This window comes from Tetrahymena thermophila (assembly GCF_000189635.1).
Source record: "Tetrahymena thermophila SB210 genomic scaffold scf_8254545, whole genome shotgun sequence".
NCBI classification, from domain to species: domain Eukaryota; phylum Ciliophora; class Oligohymenophorea; order Hymenostomatida; family Tetrahymenidae; genus Tetrahymena; species Tetrahymena thermophila.
In genome coordinates, this window is record NW_002476317.1 from 998,035 (window position 1) to 1,013,762 (window position 15,728).

Genomic DNA, 15,728 nt, shown 5'->3' on the forward strand with positions numbered 1-15,728 from the left:
ATGATGCATAGTCATTTAATTTCAAATATAATATCTTAAATTAATATTAAAAAATTATTTCTTCAAAAATTATAATTTTAAAAAATTAAAACAAACAATTCTAATGAAATGAAAAATTTTAGAAAATATATTTTTAATTAAAATCATTTAATTAAACAGTTTTATATTAGTTCAATGTACAGACAGAACCAATTTATAAAGAAGTGACAATTAGTTAAAAGTTATAAAATTATAATTTTTAAGCTAAAACTAGAATTTTATATTAAAACTAATTTATAATTCAAAAATAATTCTTAAAAGAATAAATAAATTATTTAATTAATTAAAACAAATAATCCTTAAATAAAAACAATTTAAAAAGTGGTATTTTTAATTAAATTCTTTCACTTAAACAGTGTAAAATTGGTTTGCTGCACAAAACTCATTTATTAAAAAGTTTTAGTTAGTTAGGAGTTTAAAAATTTAAGACAGAAGCTAATATTTTTAATATAACTTTTATTGTAGACACTTTTACAATCTATAAAGAAAGTAGTAAAAAACTATATTTAATTATTGTAAATCTTTTTAATATTTAAAATAATTTTTATTTTTATAAATTTTTCAGATTATTTTATTAAAATTATTTTTTTGCTTATTTTTCGTTTTAGGAAAAGTAAAACTCTTTCATTATTCATCAATGCTTTCCATCTATTAATTTGATATATTACCCTATTTTTAAGTAGGTAATTGCTCTTTTTAACTTCCTTAAAATCCATTTAGTGTTTTTTCCTAGATTTTAGTCTTACTATTTCTTTTACTTTTCTTTTCCAAAGAAAAATTACCTACTTCTTAACTAGGTGACGATTATAGGCTTTTTCTTTAAGGACTATTTATAGAGACGTTATTTTATACACCTTATGGATGCTGACTTTTTTTGAATGCCACCTAGTTTTCTTGATTGATCATATTTCTTTCAGAATTAACTCCATTGCTTGCGATCTTCTTTTCATACTGTTAAACTTAATGATGGTTTCTTGCTGTATTTTACTAAGACTAAGAAGTAGCCACAAAAAGATGATTATTTCCTTAAAAATTGTTTTTATAACTAGAATTTTGTGTAAGCTTTTCAATTTTTTTTTTTATTTTTTTTTTCTTAGAATCCTTCTTAGTTTTACTATTAGATTAGATTGGAAGCTGTAAAGGAGTAAGTAGATTTGAAGCTGAAGTACTTGCTTTCATTTAATTTCTTCCTAGAGAATTACTTCTTTAAAATTTACTTATGGTATTTTACTAGTTGTAATTTTATTCATTTAAAAAATTTTGAATACTTTCATATGCTCTAAGATCTTTGTTTGAAAATTAAATATCTTAATTTTAATGTGGGTTATAATGTATTGCAAATTGCTTAGTAGCAGAAGAATTTTATTAATGATTGTAGTGTTATTATTAAGTAGAGGAGAAGTTTATGTTTTAATTATTCTAGCTAATAAGGTGGTTTTAATTACTGCTGTGACTGTGATTATGATGTTGACTTATATTTTTGATTTCGCTACTCATTTTCCAAACACTTTTAAGATCATTAAAATCTATGTTTTTTTCCATCAATTTTTTTAATAGTCTATCTTTACTCCTAGAAGATTAGGTCTGTCCAGTTGATTTTGATGGTAGAGTGTGTGTATTTTACTACTAATTACTGCTATTTAATGCTACGTTTTTGAATAGATTGCTTGTAGAATTATGAGATGCTAGAGTATTATTATGATGCTAAACAGATTGATTCTAATTAAGAGTAGCATTTAATGTTGTATTAAAAAGTTAGTTAGAATTGCTACTATTCTGGTTATAATTAACATTAAATGTGTTATTGTTAGGGTATATACCGCTTAATGAAGAATTCGTTCCAAAATGTGCTTTATAATTACTGGGAACGGATACAAGTCTATTAATATTAATCTTTTCAGATATGAATTTATTGGTTGGATTTGTGCTATTTGCTATCTGCTATATGGCTTAAGTTTATGAAACAGAAGTTAAGGGATTTTAGTAAGCTTGGAACTAAGAAATATTCAAGTATGAAAAGCTCCCTTGAGCAGCAGAAATACTATTATTAGTTTATTCTTAAAGTAATGCTCTTTCACTAATTTAGCCTGATTGTGGAACTTACAATAATTATTCAGAATTCTAAATTTGATTTTGCAAATTGTTTCTATTTTCAATATTTTAAACTTTTTCTTAGTATTATTCCTCAAAAGAGTTAGCTCCAGGAATTCCAAAATTTTATATAATTCCATTTAGATAATTGCCTTTCTATGAATTAGATAAATTATTTTATATTTAATTATTCTTTTGTTAATCTGTCAACTGTTAGTTAGTTAATATGCCATCTAATTATTGTATAGTGTTGAGATTCTTAGAATTACTGTTGTTGTTTGATTAATTTTAAATATTATTGTTTTATGAATTAGCTATTGAATTACTTATTTTTTCTATATCTTGATAAAAGCCATTGCTCTGTTTTTAACTCTTATCACTTTCTTCCTGATTTACAATATAATTATTTTATAAAATTTACTGTTATTTGGTTGATGAGTTGTTATTAATATTGTTGCTACTGCTGTTATTATTTTTTAATTCGCTGCTATCATTAGAATAATAACCAATAGAACCCATCAACGAATTAGAACTTTCTTTGGACTTGTTTTTGTTTCCTGAACTTGATTTATTATTGTTGTTGTTCTATTTAAAGCTTTCAATTTATTATTATTATTAATATTTATTAGATTAATTTTATTGGATCTACTAACTTTAACTTGATATTTAGCTTTTATAAGGAGGAGAAGGACTATCTAAGTTTACTATATCAGTATTTTGATCAAATGGAGAAGAAAGTAACTCATTTTCTAAAACTCCATTTTAATTTTATTCATAATTTTGTTCATTTATATATTTAAGATCACTTTTCTTAAGAAAGCCTGATTAAGGTCTCGGTGGAGAAAAGTATCTCATTTACTAATAATTTTTAGAATTAGTTAAATAGTTTATTTCTTATTTGTTTGATTTATTTTTTTCTTGAGCATTAGCTTGTTGAAGATATTTGCTATCGTTTTAAATAACAGCATCAGAGTTGTTTGTAATTGCTTGTTTAGATGAAGAATATCTGGATTTTAGTATATTAAGATGTTCATCTTCTGAAGATTCGTCTTGTACTTAATTGTTCTTTAGATTTTAAATACTCTGTTTTATTGATTTTGTAGTCACTTACTATGGCAAAGCAGCTTTCACAGATTAATTTTTATTGATTTGTTAATTTTATGAATTGATGAGTTAATTATTATTTCCTGCAGCTACTTGTGCAATTGATGGTAATGAAGATGATTACTAAGGAAGCATCTCGAAATTATGATAAAAGTTAGATCCTCCTAAACCTTATACGCTTCCTGGTGGATTATTATTCATGGATGCTTCTTCTTTTTTTAATTTTGCTGAAAGAGGTCGATTAGGAATATCACGATTATTTTTTAGTTAAGATTTTTATTATTTTTACTATCTAAATAAAAACTCCTATTATTTGATGAACATGTCTTAATAATCATCACTTTCTGCGCTATCTGAATAAATATATTCTTCTGATTTTTACTATGGTAAAAACGAATTCTTTGAAAAGCTGATAAAACTGCTTTTTTAATCACTTGAATGATCAAAGGCACGATTATTGTTAATTTAATTATTGTTTAACTGTTAAAGCTAATTTGAGTTTAATTTGTTAAACTAATATTTTTAAGAATTAAATTCTTCTTCATTAGTTTCTTAGAAGGTTTAAGGTAACTCTTCAATTAAAATTGGTGGGGTGTTTGGTCTAAGTTTATCATATTTATCATTGTTATTTTACTACTGACCACCAGATGAATTTTACGAAGAACTTTACTAATTTTTATAATTTGACATTTTTTATGATTTTGCTGAGCTTTGCTGTAATGTATTTTATTTTTTCTTAGACCTATCTTCGCTACTTGAATTTGTATTGTTGCTATTGTTTTTTTGCAATGCTAGATTATTTTGTTTTAAAAATTGCATTAGTTCTAACTCGTCAATTATTCTGACATTCTCGCCATCATCAATCTGCAAATACTGCTCAACTACAGAATAAGGATCATTTGCTTAATTATGGAGTTCTTCTTGGCTACTAATATCTTCCCCTGATTCCTCTTCAATTATAGAACTTTTTTATATCTAATTATTTGCTTTTTCTGGTGATTTGGTTGGCTGCTTCATATCTTTTTCCTATTTTAAAGTAACTTTAATAATAATTCTAAGTATAATAGATTTACATTGCTTTAGGTTACTCTAGAAGAAAATGAATCACTTCCTGAATCATTTATTAGATTTTACTGTTGTTATTGTAATTTGCTTTTCCTCACCACTCTCATTGATGGACTTTTATCTCTAATTTATAGCTAAGGTGAGATGTTGTTAATTTTTTATTTTAAGTTTGGAATTTTCCTTCTTGTATTATCTGAATCTACTACATCATATTCATTCCACTCTTCGTCATCAACCTCTATAATTCCTAAATCATCTAAATCCAAAATTTCTTCTTCTTTATCTAATCCAAACTCTAAAAAAATGATTTAAAATTGATTAATTTAACTTAATCTAACTTACACTTAAACCCATCATAAGTTTATTTTTCATCTATCCAAGAATAATTTTGTTCAATTTCTTCTTGTTTTGACTCCTCCATATTATAGTTAACTCTTTCTATCCAAAGTGTTTAGGGTGGTTTAAATTCATTCTTAAACATAGAAATGAGCTCCATAATGTCTTCTTTTTCCAGCTATGGTATCCAAAATACATATTAATCTTCAATATAGTCATCTATTTAATATTCTTTTTCTTTAAAAATGTAATTAAAATTCAAGTCGCTATTATGTAATAATCTACTATTCAATTGCCATTAATCAGATTGTTTCTTATGAGATTTTATCTAATTCCATTACTCTGCCATGCTTATTAAGTTTTCTTCTATAGCTTTTTACTAATTATTTAAAAAATTTATGATTAAATATTTGACATTTTTAAAAATTCCAATTTACCTCATTGCTTTAAACCTACAATTATTGAGATGCTCTCTAAGTTATTTTAAATGTTAAACCTGATTGCCTATTTTTAACTATATTTTTAACTAAATCTTTTGGAGCACATAGCTAAACTAATATTATAGAAGCAGCTTAATTCGTCTAATCCCAATCGAATTGCATATCATAAACAGTCTCCCATAAAGAGTATGGAATTAAGTCACTGTTTCTTCTAAAAAATTCAACAAAGCTTTTATTATCTTTAAAGTCATTTTATAATTAATCAAAATTAAAGCCTAGTCCACACATACTACCTAAAATATTGAGTCCACCTGTCCTACACTCACTTTCTTTAGAAGTCAACAAACTTTATAAAGTATTAATCAAATAACTTAAAAACTTTTTTTCACTCAAGCCCTTTATTTATATAAAAAAATTTTTATGAAGCAAATTTATATTTATTTATTTGAGTTAATTATTAATTTATTAATATACACTGCTATCTTTGACCCAATAACAAATAATTCCATATGCTATGCTTCTTATGTTACTCCAAGGAGAATCTATCAACATACTAATTATAGGCCAAAGTTTTAGGATTTCCTTTTATCTAAATTAAAGATATTCCATACTATCGAATTCAATCTATTAATATTAAAAATTTTATAAAATTATTTAAATAAGAGGTAATTTTTTACCTGCTCATTGATTTAGCTTATAAGATTTTCAATTTAATCTATATTTGTTGAATTTGAGCTTTGGCTATTATGAATTTATTTATTTTTTTATGATGACGATAGTTTAATTTCTTATGAAAGATTAGGTCCTTTAAATAGATGCTAAAAAAACTAATCCAATATGAGAAGAGCGTTAAATTGTAGTTTACTGTCTCTCTCGTTTTCAAGACCTCGTTTCAGGCAAATAAGCATCAACTTTATAAAATAAGCATCTTAGCGATTAAGCCTTACAATTGGTTTGATTGTATACGAGTATATCTCTAAATATTATTCAAACAGTACCTTTAATATGTTTAACCCTTTTAATCTACTCTTTGAATTTCTTGAGTTGATTAAATCTAGTATAAGTTTTTACAGCTTATTTGATTAAATTAACTCCTCAATAACAAAAAAATTTTCTTTATTAAGCTAGGAAAATATTTCACTAACTAAACTCAACTTTTCACTAAAAAGCTCTTGCATTTAAGAGCACAATTTTGTATCATTTTTCTTTTTGGTTATTATCAATAATTCTTAGTTCTCAAAAAGAAGTTTTTGTAAAGCTTCATACAAATTTTATCTAGTTTGCAAAATGACTTATATAAATTTATCCTTACTCTTTCTATGGGCTTTGCCTTTAACAGTGTATTAATCTAGCAACATATTTATGCATTACTATATATTTTGAGTTTTTAAATATTTTTTAATTATAATAAATTTAAATTACTTCAATTAAGCGAGGAGTAAAATTTTTAGGGGCAATAATATCACAAAGGTTATCAAAAATAATAAAAGTCTCATCGTAAATAGAGTGAGGAATACACTATACATAAGAGTCAAAAAATTTAAGGAAAAAAAATAATATAGTTTATGACTCTTAAGGAAATTGGAGCAGAGAGTTAGTAATTATCACTAAAAATTGAAGCATTTTTTCGTTTGGTTGTTAATTTTAGATGTGTTGATTTATTTTTTATAATAACGGAAGAGCTATATCTGCTATTGTAAGGTGGCTTAACTACTTTGAATTGTTATTTTTAAAAAATATGGATGCCTGATCTAAATTTTTGTTTAAGCTAGCATCTTATAAAAATTGAATCTGCTATGATTGAGTTTACTCATAACTTAAAGAAAGTTGTTTCTGACTAGAAGAAGAATTACTTAGAGCAATAAGCACTTCAATAAGAACATGCCAAATACTTCTAAATAATTCCAATTTTGTTTAATATTGTAATGAATTTTCAACCCATATTATGAGAGGCTTTAAGAGATATTCTATATTGATCAATTCATTTTAATTAACAATCAAAGCAGCTTTTTAACTTTTGAGTTTAAAATAAAATTTCATTATAACATTATGAGATTCATAGTCTTAGCTTTGATTATAGTTTTAAGTAGTTAAAATTTAACTCGAGTTGGTTTTTTAATTAGCGTTTTGTAATCCTACTCCATTTTGTAGACTTGTTGGAGTTATTGGATTACTCTTTTCTTGGAAATGAGAGTTAAATGCAATCTCTTTTTAGCTTCGACTTGTATTAATTAAATTATTTTTTTTCTACATACTTGGACCGTTCTGTTTGTAGCATATTACAGAAGTAATATCAAGTAAATGATACAAAAAACTAAAATTTTAAAAATTTTCGTTCTCTGATAGCTAAATTAAATTACTAGCAATCCACTCAATTAACTTTTTAAAGTTACAAAATTTTAATGATTTAAAACTAAAAAAAGTAAATTAATTTTACTTTATTCATTTATTAACTTCCCATATTATAAATATATTTTAATTTAATTGATTCCCATAATTTATTCACATGAAATTTAAGATTGACGTTCATATTAGGTCTAGTATTCATTTCCTCTTATAGATTAATAACTTCATTTATAATTTAAGGACTTACCTATTTTAAAAGCATCAAAATAAATTAAAATTTCTTTCAAATTTAATTAAAAAAAAATAAATTACTTCTATATCACCTTGACATATTGCTAAAATTTTTTCTGTTACTCTAATACAATATATTTTTAATTCTGGATTAACTTCTTATTTAAATAAATTATTAATTATAACATCAGAAAATATGACCCTTAAAATTTAAGAACTAGCACTTGCTAGAACATTCAGAAAGCTTTCTAATAAATGATGATACATATCTATGATTATTTTAAAATTAATTAAATTTTAGCTCTTAAGAAATGTATTTTGCTGATCATTATTTTGAGGATAATTTTTTTGATCTTATTATGATTAAGATTAACCAATTCCTAATAAATAAATGAAATTAAAATATAGATATTTTAAAGCTAAATTTATCAACCTTCTATGAAAGCATGTGATCTATTTCTGTTTGAATCTTATGAACTTTTTGATAATTTTTAGCTATTTGATCCGCTAATAGTAGTTATATTTTCACTACCTGATTAACTTTCACTAAAAGACTAATTTTGGGTTTATTCTACAGATAAATCATTCATCGAAGGATAAGTTTTGAATATTTCTGAAAGTATTTAAGGCAAATAGTTACCTAAAGTACAACCTAAATATTCAATCAAAAACTCTAAACCTCTTATACCTGCTAATTTAATTGGTTCGAAGGTGTCTGAGAGAGTTTTAACAAGAAATTTGCATAAAAAAGGACACAGCTATAACAGACCAGAATATACATCATAAGAACCTTGAAAATCTATTTCTTTGTATTGTTAATTTGTAAAGTATTCTGTTGCTCTCTAATAGGCTATTTTTTTTAATAAAAACAACTAAATAATTTGAATAAATTTATTTTTTTAAATGGTTTTTTTTTGAACTTATAAAAGGGAAATTTTTATTGAAAATATTTAAATCATAAGCAAACAACAAATATCTTTTGTGATTAAAAACTACCTTACAGCTTCTCTATGATCATAGATGGATGATTTATTGAGTCAGCAACTAAAAGCTCCATTTTTGCTGCTCTTAGCAAATATTTATTATTTGTACCAATACATTATTATTCAGAATAACTATGATAGCTATTCCCGCTTGATCCTATAATACCTCTTTTACTCCCTTATACTGAAGTATTATTTCCACTGTTTATGGCAGTTTCCTCGTTTTTTTACCTTTAAGTTTATTCTTTATTAGTTTTTCTCATTTTTGGGGTGTTGTCTAGAAAATGCTGCTTTCCTTCTATTATTTTAATGTTATTCATAAAATCTTTAAATTGATAAAACCAAAAATAGCTATTTACAAAAAAATAAAAGATTGAATTCTGATTAGTTGGTTTATTTATATTTTTGTATAAAATGTTAAGAGCATTTTTTCAAAATTTCAGAAGCCTGTATATATTTTCTTGAGCTTAGCATACTGAGACCAAGTAATATTTCACATTCAATGGCATCATCTACTCTTCCACTCTTTCTCAAAATGTGAGAAATATTTAGCAGAGATAAACACTAATTATCATTTATATATTTTATAATTTCTATAAATCATATTTCTGCATAGCTATTAATAATTTTACCTAACTAGCTAAAGGACTCACATTTAACTAATATCCATATATTTTAATTGTATCAAAGCATATTTTGAACAAATTAATCATCTAATGTAAGTTTATATTATAATAAATTATAGAATTTTATTTTTGATTATCTATTTATTAATTTACATCATCTTTCTCTAATAATCTGCTAGTGTTTGAGTGATCTTGTTCTTTATTTAAATAAAATTTTTATTCATTTATTTTTAACATTTCCTAAAATGTTGATAAAAATAATTTTGAATTGATTTACCTCCAAATAAAACTTTTAGAAAATTGCACGCTTCTTCTGAAAAATCTAAACTTTCATTTTTTTCAAATTTGATTGCTACATCTAGTATACTGTAGCTCATACAGAGAAATTAAACCCTAAACTTTTTTGAAAGCCCAATCGCGTCTATTTTTAAGCTAATATAATATTATATTTTAAATAATCATCTTAGGAATCTAATTTAAAAGTAATTTTGCTATAAGTTTTAAAGAAATTCTAAATTCTACTATATCATAGTTTATAATAACAAACAAATAGTTTACTGCTTATCTTCATCACTTTCGTTTTCACTAATTTGAAGCATTCTTTATGTACTTTTTGTTTCTTAAACAAAAGTTTCGATATTAAGGCATTTAAAATTACTTCTACTGAATGCTGGTTGTTATGATGCAAATACCATGTTCTAAATTTTAAAAATTAGAATTTTTAAATCTTTTCAAAAATTTAATAGTGATATTTAAAAAGCATTTATTTAAGTTTACTGAAATTATAGCCTGTCTTGGTATTTCGAACTCTAGTGTTAGTATAGCAGGCGCTTGTTTTTATGAATTTAACCCTTATGATTAATTTAACATCTGCTGACCTTAATTTGCAGTAGTTGTTGAAGAATTTTCTATCTAAAATATGCTATTTTAATCTCCAAATGTGAATGCAACTTTATCACAAACTCTCACTTCAGCAATTAACTAGTTGCTTGAAGTCTAAACCCCTTAACTTTATTATGATGATTACAGCTGCTATTAACCCTAAAAATCTTGCTCATCTACTATATAATGTTCTTTGAATTCTGTTTAAAAATTACTATGTTTTTGAGCTTTATTATAAGCCATATCTATATATATAAAAATATTTGCTTTATTTAATTTAGTAAAATTCTTTTCAGTATCCTTTTTTAAATTTACATAAATAGCAGCTTGAAATTATGAAAAATTATATACAAATAATAAAATAAATAAAATAATTGAAATTCAAAGTACTAAAAAGTTGAAAGTGATTATAATTAAATTAGTTTTAATATGAATTCAAAACATCTAAACTATGTAATAATCTATCTACAAGGAGTATTAATTGATTTGATTATGAGTACTAAATAATTTTTATATTTTAATTTAAATATCAGGCAACTTATATTAATTTTATGTATTGATAATAATTTATTTAAAATATTGGTAAATTATATTCTATTTTTTCTTAAATAGAATTAACAAATATTTCTCTCTAAATTTTTTTATTAATTTTAAATAAATACTTTTTAAGCAAATTGATTATTTTTAAATCCTCAAAATGAATTAGTGAATAATGTTTGACTTAATAAAGTTTACAAAACATGAATATCATTTCAAAAATATTATTTATTCTAATTTTTTATAATAAATTTTTTTATGAAGAGAATTAATTATGCTTCCATCTGTTTTTCTAATTTCTAAAAGCACTTTATTCAAGTTAAAATTTACTAAAATTTGTTAAAAATTATAAATATTTAATTTAGAAAAAAAAAATAAGAATTTATTTGGAATTTTAGAAAATTAATTAATAAAGTAGTATAGATAGGAAGTAATCAACACATTCTTGATTTTCTTAAGAAATGTTCTGGATAATTTTTTCAGTCTTCTTTGCAGTTTTATTTTCTATATTTTTCTTGATCCCTGACTCATCAAACAAAAAAAATGACTAAAATAATATGTAAAATAAGCTAAATGAATCTTCTAAAAAGTAGCAATTATCAAGCATTCAAAAAAATATGAATTCTTAATATAGCACTTATTCTAAGATTCTAGTTGAAATGAGTTAAAAAAAGTAAAATGAAGTTAACAATAATCAAAAGAAGAAGGTTACAATTCACTTAAATGGTCTTTTGAAATCTCCTATTGAAGCATCCTTATTCATTTCTCAAATAAAAAGCGTTTTTGATGAACATTAGATTCTTTTTGTTTATTCTACTGAGGATTGTGATTAAATAACATAAAAATTAGTTGAATCTTTAAAGCAAGAATTTAAAAAAGCAAGTTTTATTAATAGCAAAACTACTGAAGGTATTTAGTCTGTTTTAAGATAATTAAATCCTAGATTACATATAGAATCCTAAACTAATGTAGTAGCAGTTATGAAGTAGCATTTGCTTAGAATAGTATATATATGCAGTGAAAAATCTAAATGGGATAATCTCTCAAATTTATATAACTAAAAGAATAATATTTACTTTAAAGAAGATTATAATGATGCAATCAATAGTATATCTTAATTGTTAAAGCAAAATTGAGAAATTTTTATTATTTATTTATGCTTGCTTAATGTATTTTTATTTAACATAAAAAAATTTTATAAATTACTATATAGGTATCTTAAAGAATATTTTCTATTAGTTTTTTTATCAAATGATTCTAATTAATTTAAAAAATATTTATTGTATTGAAAATCATTATAATAGCTTATATATTTTGAAGAAAAATTTTAATTTAATTGATTTTTTCTTAAAAGTTAAATTGGTTTTTTTGTTAAAAAAATAAAACAGATATCGAAAGTAATACAGTAAATAGCTTTTATTAATAATTAAAATAAATTTAATATACTTTTATCAGTTTTACTTACCATTTAATATAAATAATTAAACTTATATTAGCATTTTTAAAAACTATTATCTTTAAAATATTATTGAAATATTAGACTTAAATATCTTTTGATGATTTTTGATCAAAAGTTAAATTAAACTCATTCATTCGTTCTTTCTTGTATTAATTTATACAGAAATCATATATTTTATTCAATAAATAAATAACGTTTTACAATATAGTGTTAAAGTATTAAACTAATATAAAATCTAATTCATATTATTCAATTTAAGATTATAATGAACAGATTGATTTACCTGCCATCAGCTTCAAAGAATGTACTTGTAAATAGCAAAAAATACCTAGAATAAAAAATAATTAACTTATTAAATAACTTTTAAAAACGTAAAAATTTACTAAAATAATCAAAATCAGTAAATAATAATTAATGCCATTAGATCCCTCCATTTTTTTTTTTAACCTCTTAGAATTATATTTAAGTTCGTTAGAAGATATTGAAAGATATTTAGATTTGCCTTCTATATTGCTTATTTTAAGTTCTCTGTCCATTAACTTATCTTTTTTATAAAATAAAATTTCATGATAAAAATCATAAATGCTGTAAAAATAATTCGAATTAAAAAATAAATTTCTACCTATACTTTGTTTTGCTATCTCGTTTACTTATTCTATATCCTTTTCTAATTTTGCTAAATTTTAAAGCTATTTAACTACTGTTTCGCCTTTATTGTACTCATCCTTTTATGATATAATAATTAATTTTTAACACTCTAATTAAAATAAATACAAAAATACCATTAAATTCTTTATCATCAACGACAAAATTGCTTATTAACTCTTTCCTGAATTTTCTACATCTTTTCCATATGATGTTTCTTAAATATAAGCATCTTTGAGCTAATCTAAAAATTAAAATGCTATTTATTTGAATTTATCTTAATTATCGCAAACGCAAAGAAAAGTTTATTCCTAATGCCCAAAGAAGCAAAATATATAATCATCTCTTATAAAAAGCTATTTTTGCTAATTTTTATTTTACTAAATGAGAATTTTCTTTGAGATTACAGCAAAATCTGTTTCCTAATCTGTGTAATCAGCTAATATTAATGACCCTCTTGAAATTAAAGCATACTTAATCATTTTTGAAGAATACTTACTTTATATATTTAGAATTATAAGTGTTTAAAAAAATTAATTAAAATATAAACAATTTCAACTGTTTGATAAGCCACAGAGCTTTTTTAATCAAATATCAATTTTGTTAATAAAATAAAAGTAAGAGTAAAGTTTTTAAAGATTTAGATTTACCATATTTGTTTCAACAATTATACTTTGTTTTAAAATATTTTATTTTATTTATTGTGGTTATTTTACACAGAGAAAAAAACATAAGAGAATTAATAATTTATTTGAAAAAGTTATTTTTAATTGAAATCTTTCAGAAATAGCTATTTCATCTTTTTTCTTTGAGAGTTTATTTAATATTTTTATTTAAAATAAAACATTATTGTTTTAATATCAATAAATTTTATGAATATATTTTTCTATTTTATAGTTATTTTAATATCTCTTTATAAAGTAAGCTAGTTTTACTAAACCATTAAAAGTTAAAATATTAATTAAATTCACACTTTTAAGATATACTTTTTTAAATTAAAAAAAACCTTTATTTTCAAATCAATTTCTTAAAGTAATTTTCTTTTATTTGAATAAAATATTTTTAAAAAAAAATTTTTTCTTTTTTAAATTATACTATAATCAGTGTATATTTTTTATTTATGAAGTATTTACATTTATGCTGATCAGAATTTGTTTCTTATAAAGTAATTTAAAGTGTAATTTTTAAGCGCTTTTTTATTCATATGTATGGAAAAAAAGTAATAAAGATAGTAAATATTTTCAATTTTTTTTATCTATGAGAATCAAATAGTAATACTATTTCTAGATTCTTTCTAAAAGATTACTTAAAAAGATCTCAATGAATATACTAATTAAATTTAATTAAAAAAAAAACAGAAGCAGCTAAAAAAATCGTCAAGACAAATTAAGATAAAATGGACAATAAAATTTTACTATCACCTGTTTAACTTGGTGATTTACACCTAAAGAATAGATTAGTTGTTGCTCCTTTAACAAGGGTAAGAGCTGATGATAAGGGTATTCCTACTGATATGATGGTTAAACACTATACTTTAAGATCTCAATTTGGACTAATTATCACAGAAGCTAGCTCTACATCTCATAACTCTAAAACTTTTGGAAGTAATATAGTTATTAAAAAAACTATTTAGCTTTAGCTTTACATTATTAATGATTATCACAATATTTATTTCTGAAATGGGCTCTTATTTTAATTTATGTTTATATTTTTAATAGATTCTGGTAACATTTATACTGAAGAACAAATGTAAGGCTGGAAAAAGGTAGTGGAATCTGTTCACTAACAAGGTGGTTTGATATGCTTATAAATATGGCATGGAGGAAGGACTACCAACAAAGTATAGATCGAAGGAAGAGATCCCGTAGCACCAAGCCCTATAGCTATTAATGGACAAAATAGATACACTAATCTTCCTTATGATGTTCCTCACGAGCTAACTATATAAGAAATTAAAGAAGTAGTTGAAGAGTTTCGTAAAGGTGCTATCAATGCAAAAAATGCTGGATTTGATGCAATTTAATTACATGGCGCAAATAGCTATTTAGTTGATGAATTTTTGAAAGATTCTTCAAATAAACGTACTGATGAGTATGGAGGAAGTATTCCTAATAGATGCAGATTTGCTTTAGAGGTGATAGATGTTTTAATTTCAGTTTTTGGAGCTGGTAGAGTATCAGTAAGATTTTCACCTACAGGAAGAACAAATGATATGTATGATAGTAATCCTTTAGAATTAATGACATATTTACTCTCTGAACTTGATAAAAGAAATATAGCATTTGTAGAAATAAAAAGATATAATCCCTTTGATATTCATATAAATAAAAGTGATTAAATTTCTCCAGAAATTCAGATTCCCGATTTTTTTAAAACATTAAGAAAGTTATACAAAGGAAATATTATTGGTAATGATAGTATTACTTTAACTGAAGCTGAAACTCTTGTCTAGGAAAAAACAGTGGAGGCTGTTTCTTTTGGAATGTTGTCTATTTTCAATCCAGATCTTGTTTAAAGATATGTAAATGATTGGCCATTAAATTAAAGCACTGATAGAACTTATTTTTATGTTGGTGGCGAAAAATTATACTTAGATGTACCTCTTTACACAGATGAAAAAAAGGCAGAAAATGGAGAAAATTAGGTTATTTCATAATGAATGAAATATTTTAAATTTAAAAAAATTATTAAAATATTAAGATTAGCAAGCTTTTACAATATTTATATTTTATTTTTATTTTCAATAATTCTTGATTGATAATTCTAATAAAATAAATCCCTCCTCAAATATAAAAAATACTTTTTTAAAATAAAAAAAATAAGGTAATTAAAAATAAAAACTTTTTTAAAATTTAAAAAGGAGGTATGTTTTAAAATCTAATACAATGTTGTTTATTTGTGTGTTTTTTTGTAAATTGAATTTTTAACTTCAAAAACTTTAAAT

At 23.2% G+C, this 15,728-nt stretch overlaps 4 protein-coding genes across 4 annotated transcripts; 2 read left to right on the forward strand and 2 right to left on the reverse strand. All coding sequences in view use genetic code 6, as the record gives it.

Moving 5' to 3' along the window:
• Positions 1 to 663: 663 nt before the first annotated feature.
• TTHERM_00152070 (hypothetical protein) lies at positions 664 to 10,386 on the reverse strand (the record flags this gene model as incomplete). Its single annotated transcript, XM_001021739.2, has 18 exons — positions 664 to 4,260; positions 4,308 to 4,594; positions 4,642 to 4,872; positions 4,921 to 5,014; positions 5,073 to 5,471; positions 5,550 to 5,699; positions 5,753 to 6,445; positions 6,498 to 7,454; positions 7,513 to 7,668; positions 7,734 to 8,032; positions 8,086 to 8,502; positions 8,649 to 8,933; positions 8,995 to 9,199; positions 9,268 to 9,348; positions 9,415 to 9,458; positions 9,539 to 9,693; positions 9,820 to 9,959; positions 10,039 to 10,386. 18 exons carry the CDS (start codon positions 10,384 to 10,386, stop codon positions 664 to 666), a joined length of 8,538 nt encoding a protein of 2,845 aa, XP_001021739.2.
• Positions 10,387 to 11,141: 755 nt separating this feature from the next.
• On the forward strand, positions 11,142 to 11,816 carry TTHERM_00152080 (transmembrane protein, putative; the record flags this gene model as incomplete). Its single annotated transcript, XM_001021740.1, has 1 exon — positions 11,142 to 11,816. One exon carries the CDS (start codon positions 11,142 to 11,144, stop codon positions 11,814 to 11,816), a length of 675 nt encoding a protein of 224 aa, XP_001021740.1.
• Positions 11,817 to 12,434: 618 nt separating this feature from the next.
• On the reverse strand, positions 12,435 to 13,266 carry TTHERM_00152090 (synaptobrevin; the record flags this gene model as incomplete). Its single annotated transcript, XM_001021741.2, has 4 exons — positions 12,435 to 12,467; positions 12,523 to 12,683; positions 12,762 to 12,864; positions 12,922 to 13,266. The coding sequence occupies 4 exons, from the start codon at positions 13,264 to 13,266 to the stop codon at positions 12,435 to 12,437; spliced, it is 642 nt and encodes a 213-aa protein (XP_001021741.2).
• A 914-nt stretch (positions 13,267 to 14,180) lies between these two features.
• Positions 14,181 to 15,443, forward strand: TTHERM_00152100 (FAD/FMN-binding family oxidoreductase; the record flags this gene model as incomplete). Its single annotated transcript, XM_001021742.1, has 2 exons — positions 14,181 to 14,388; positions 14,503 to 15,443. The coding sequence occupies 2 exons, from the start codon at positions 14,181 to 14,183 to the stop codon at positions 15,441 to 15,443; spliced, it is 1,149 nt and encodes a 382-aa protein (XP_001021742.1).
• Between the last annotated feature and the right edge of the window lie 285 nt (positions 15,444 to 15,728).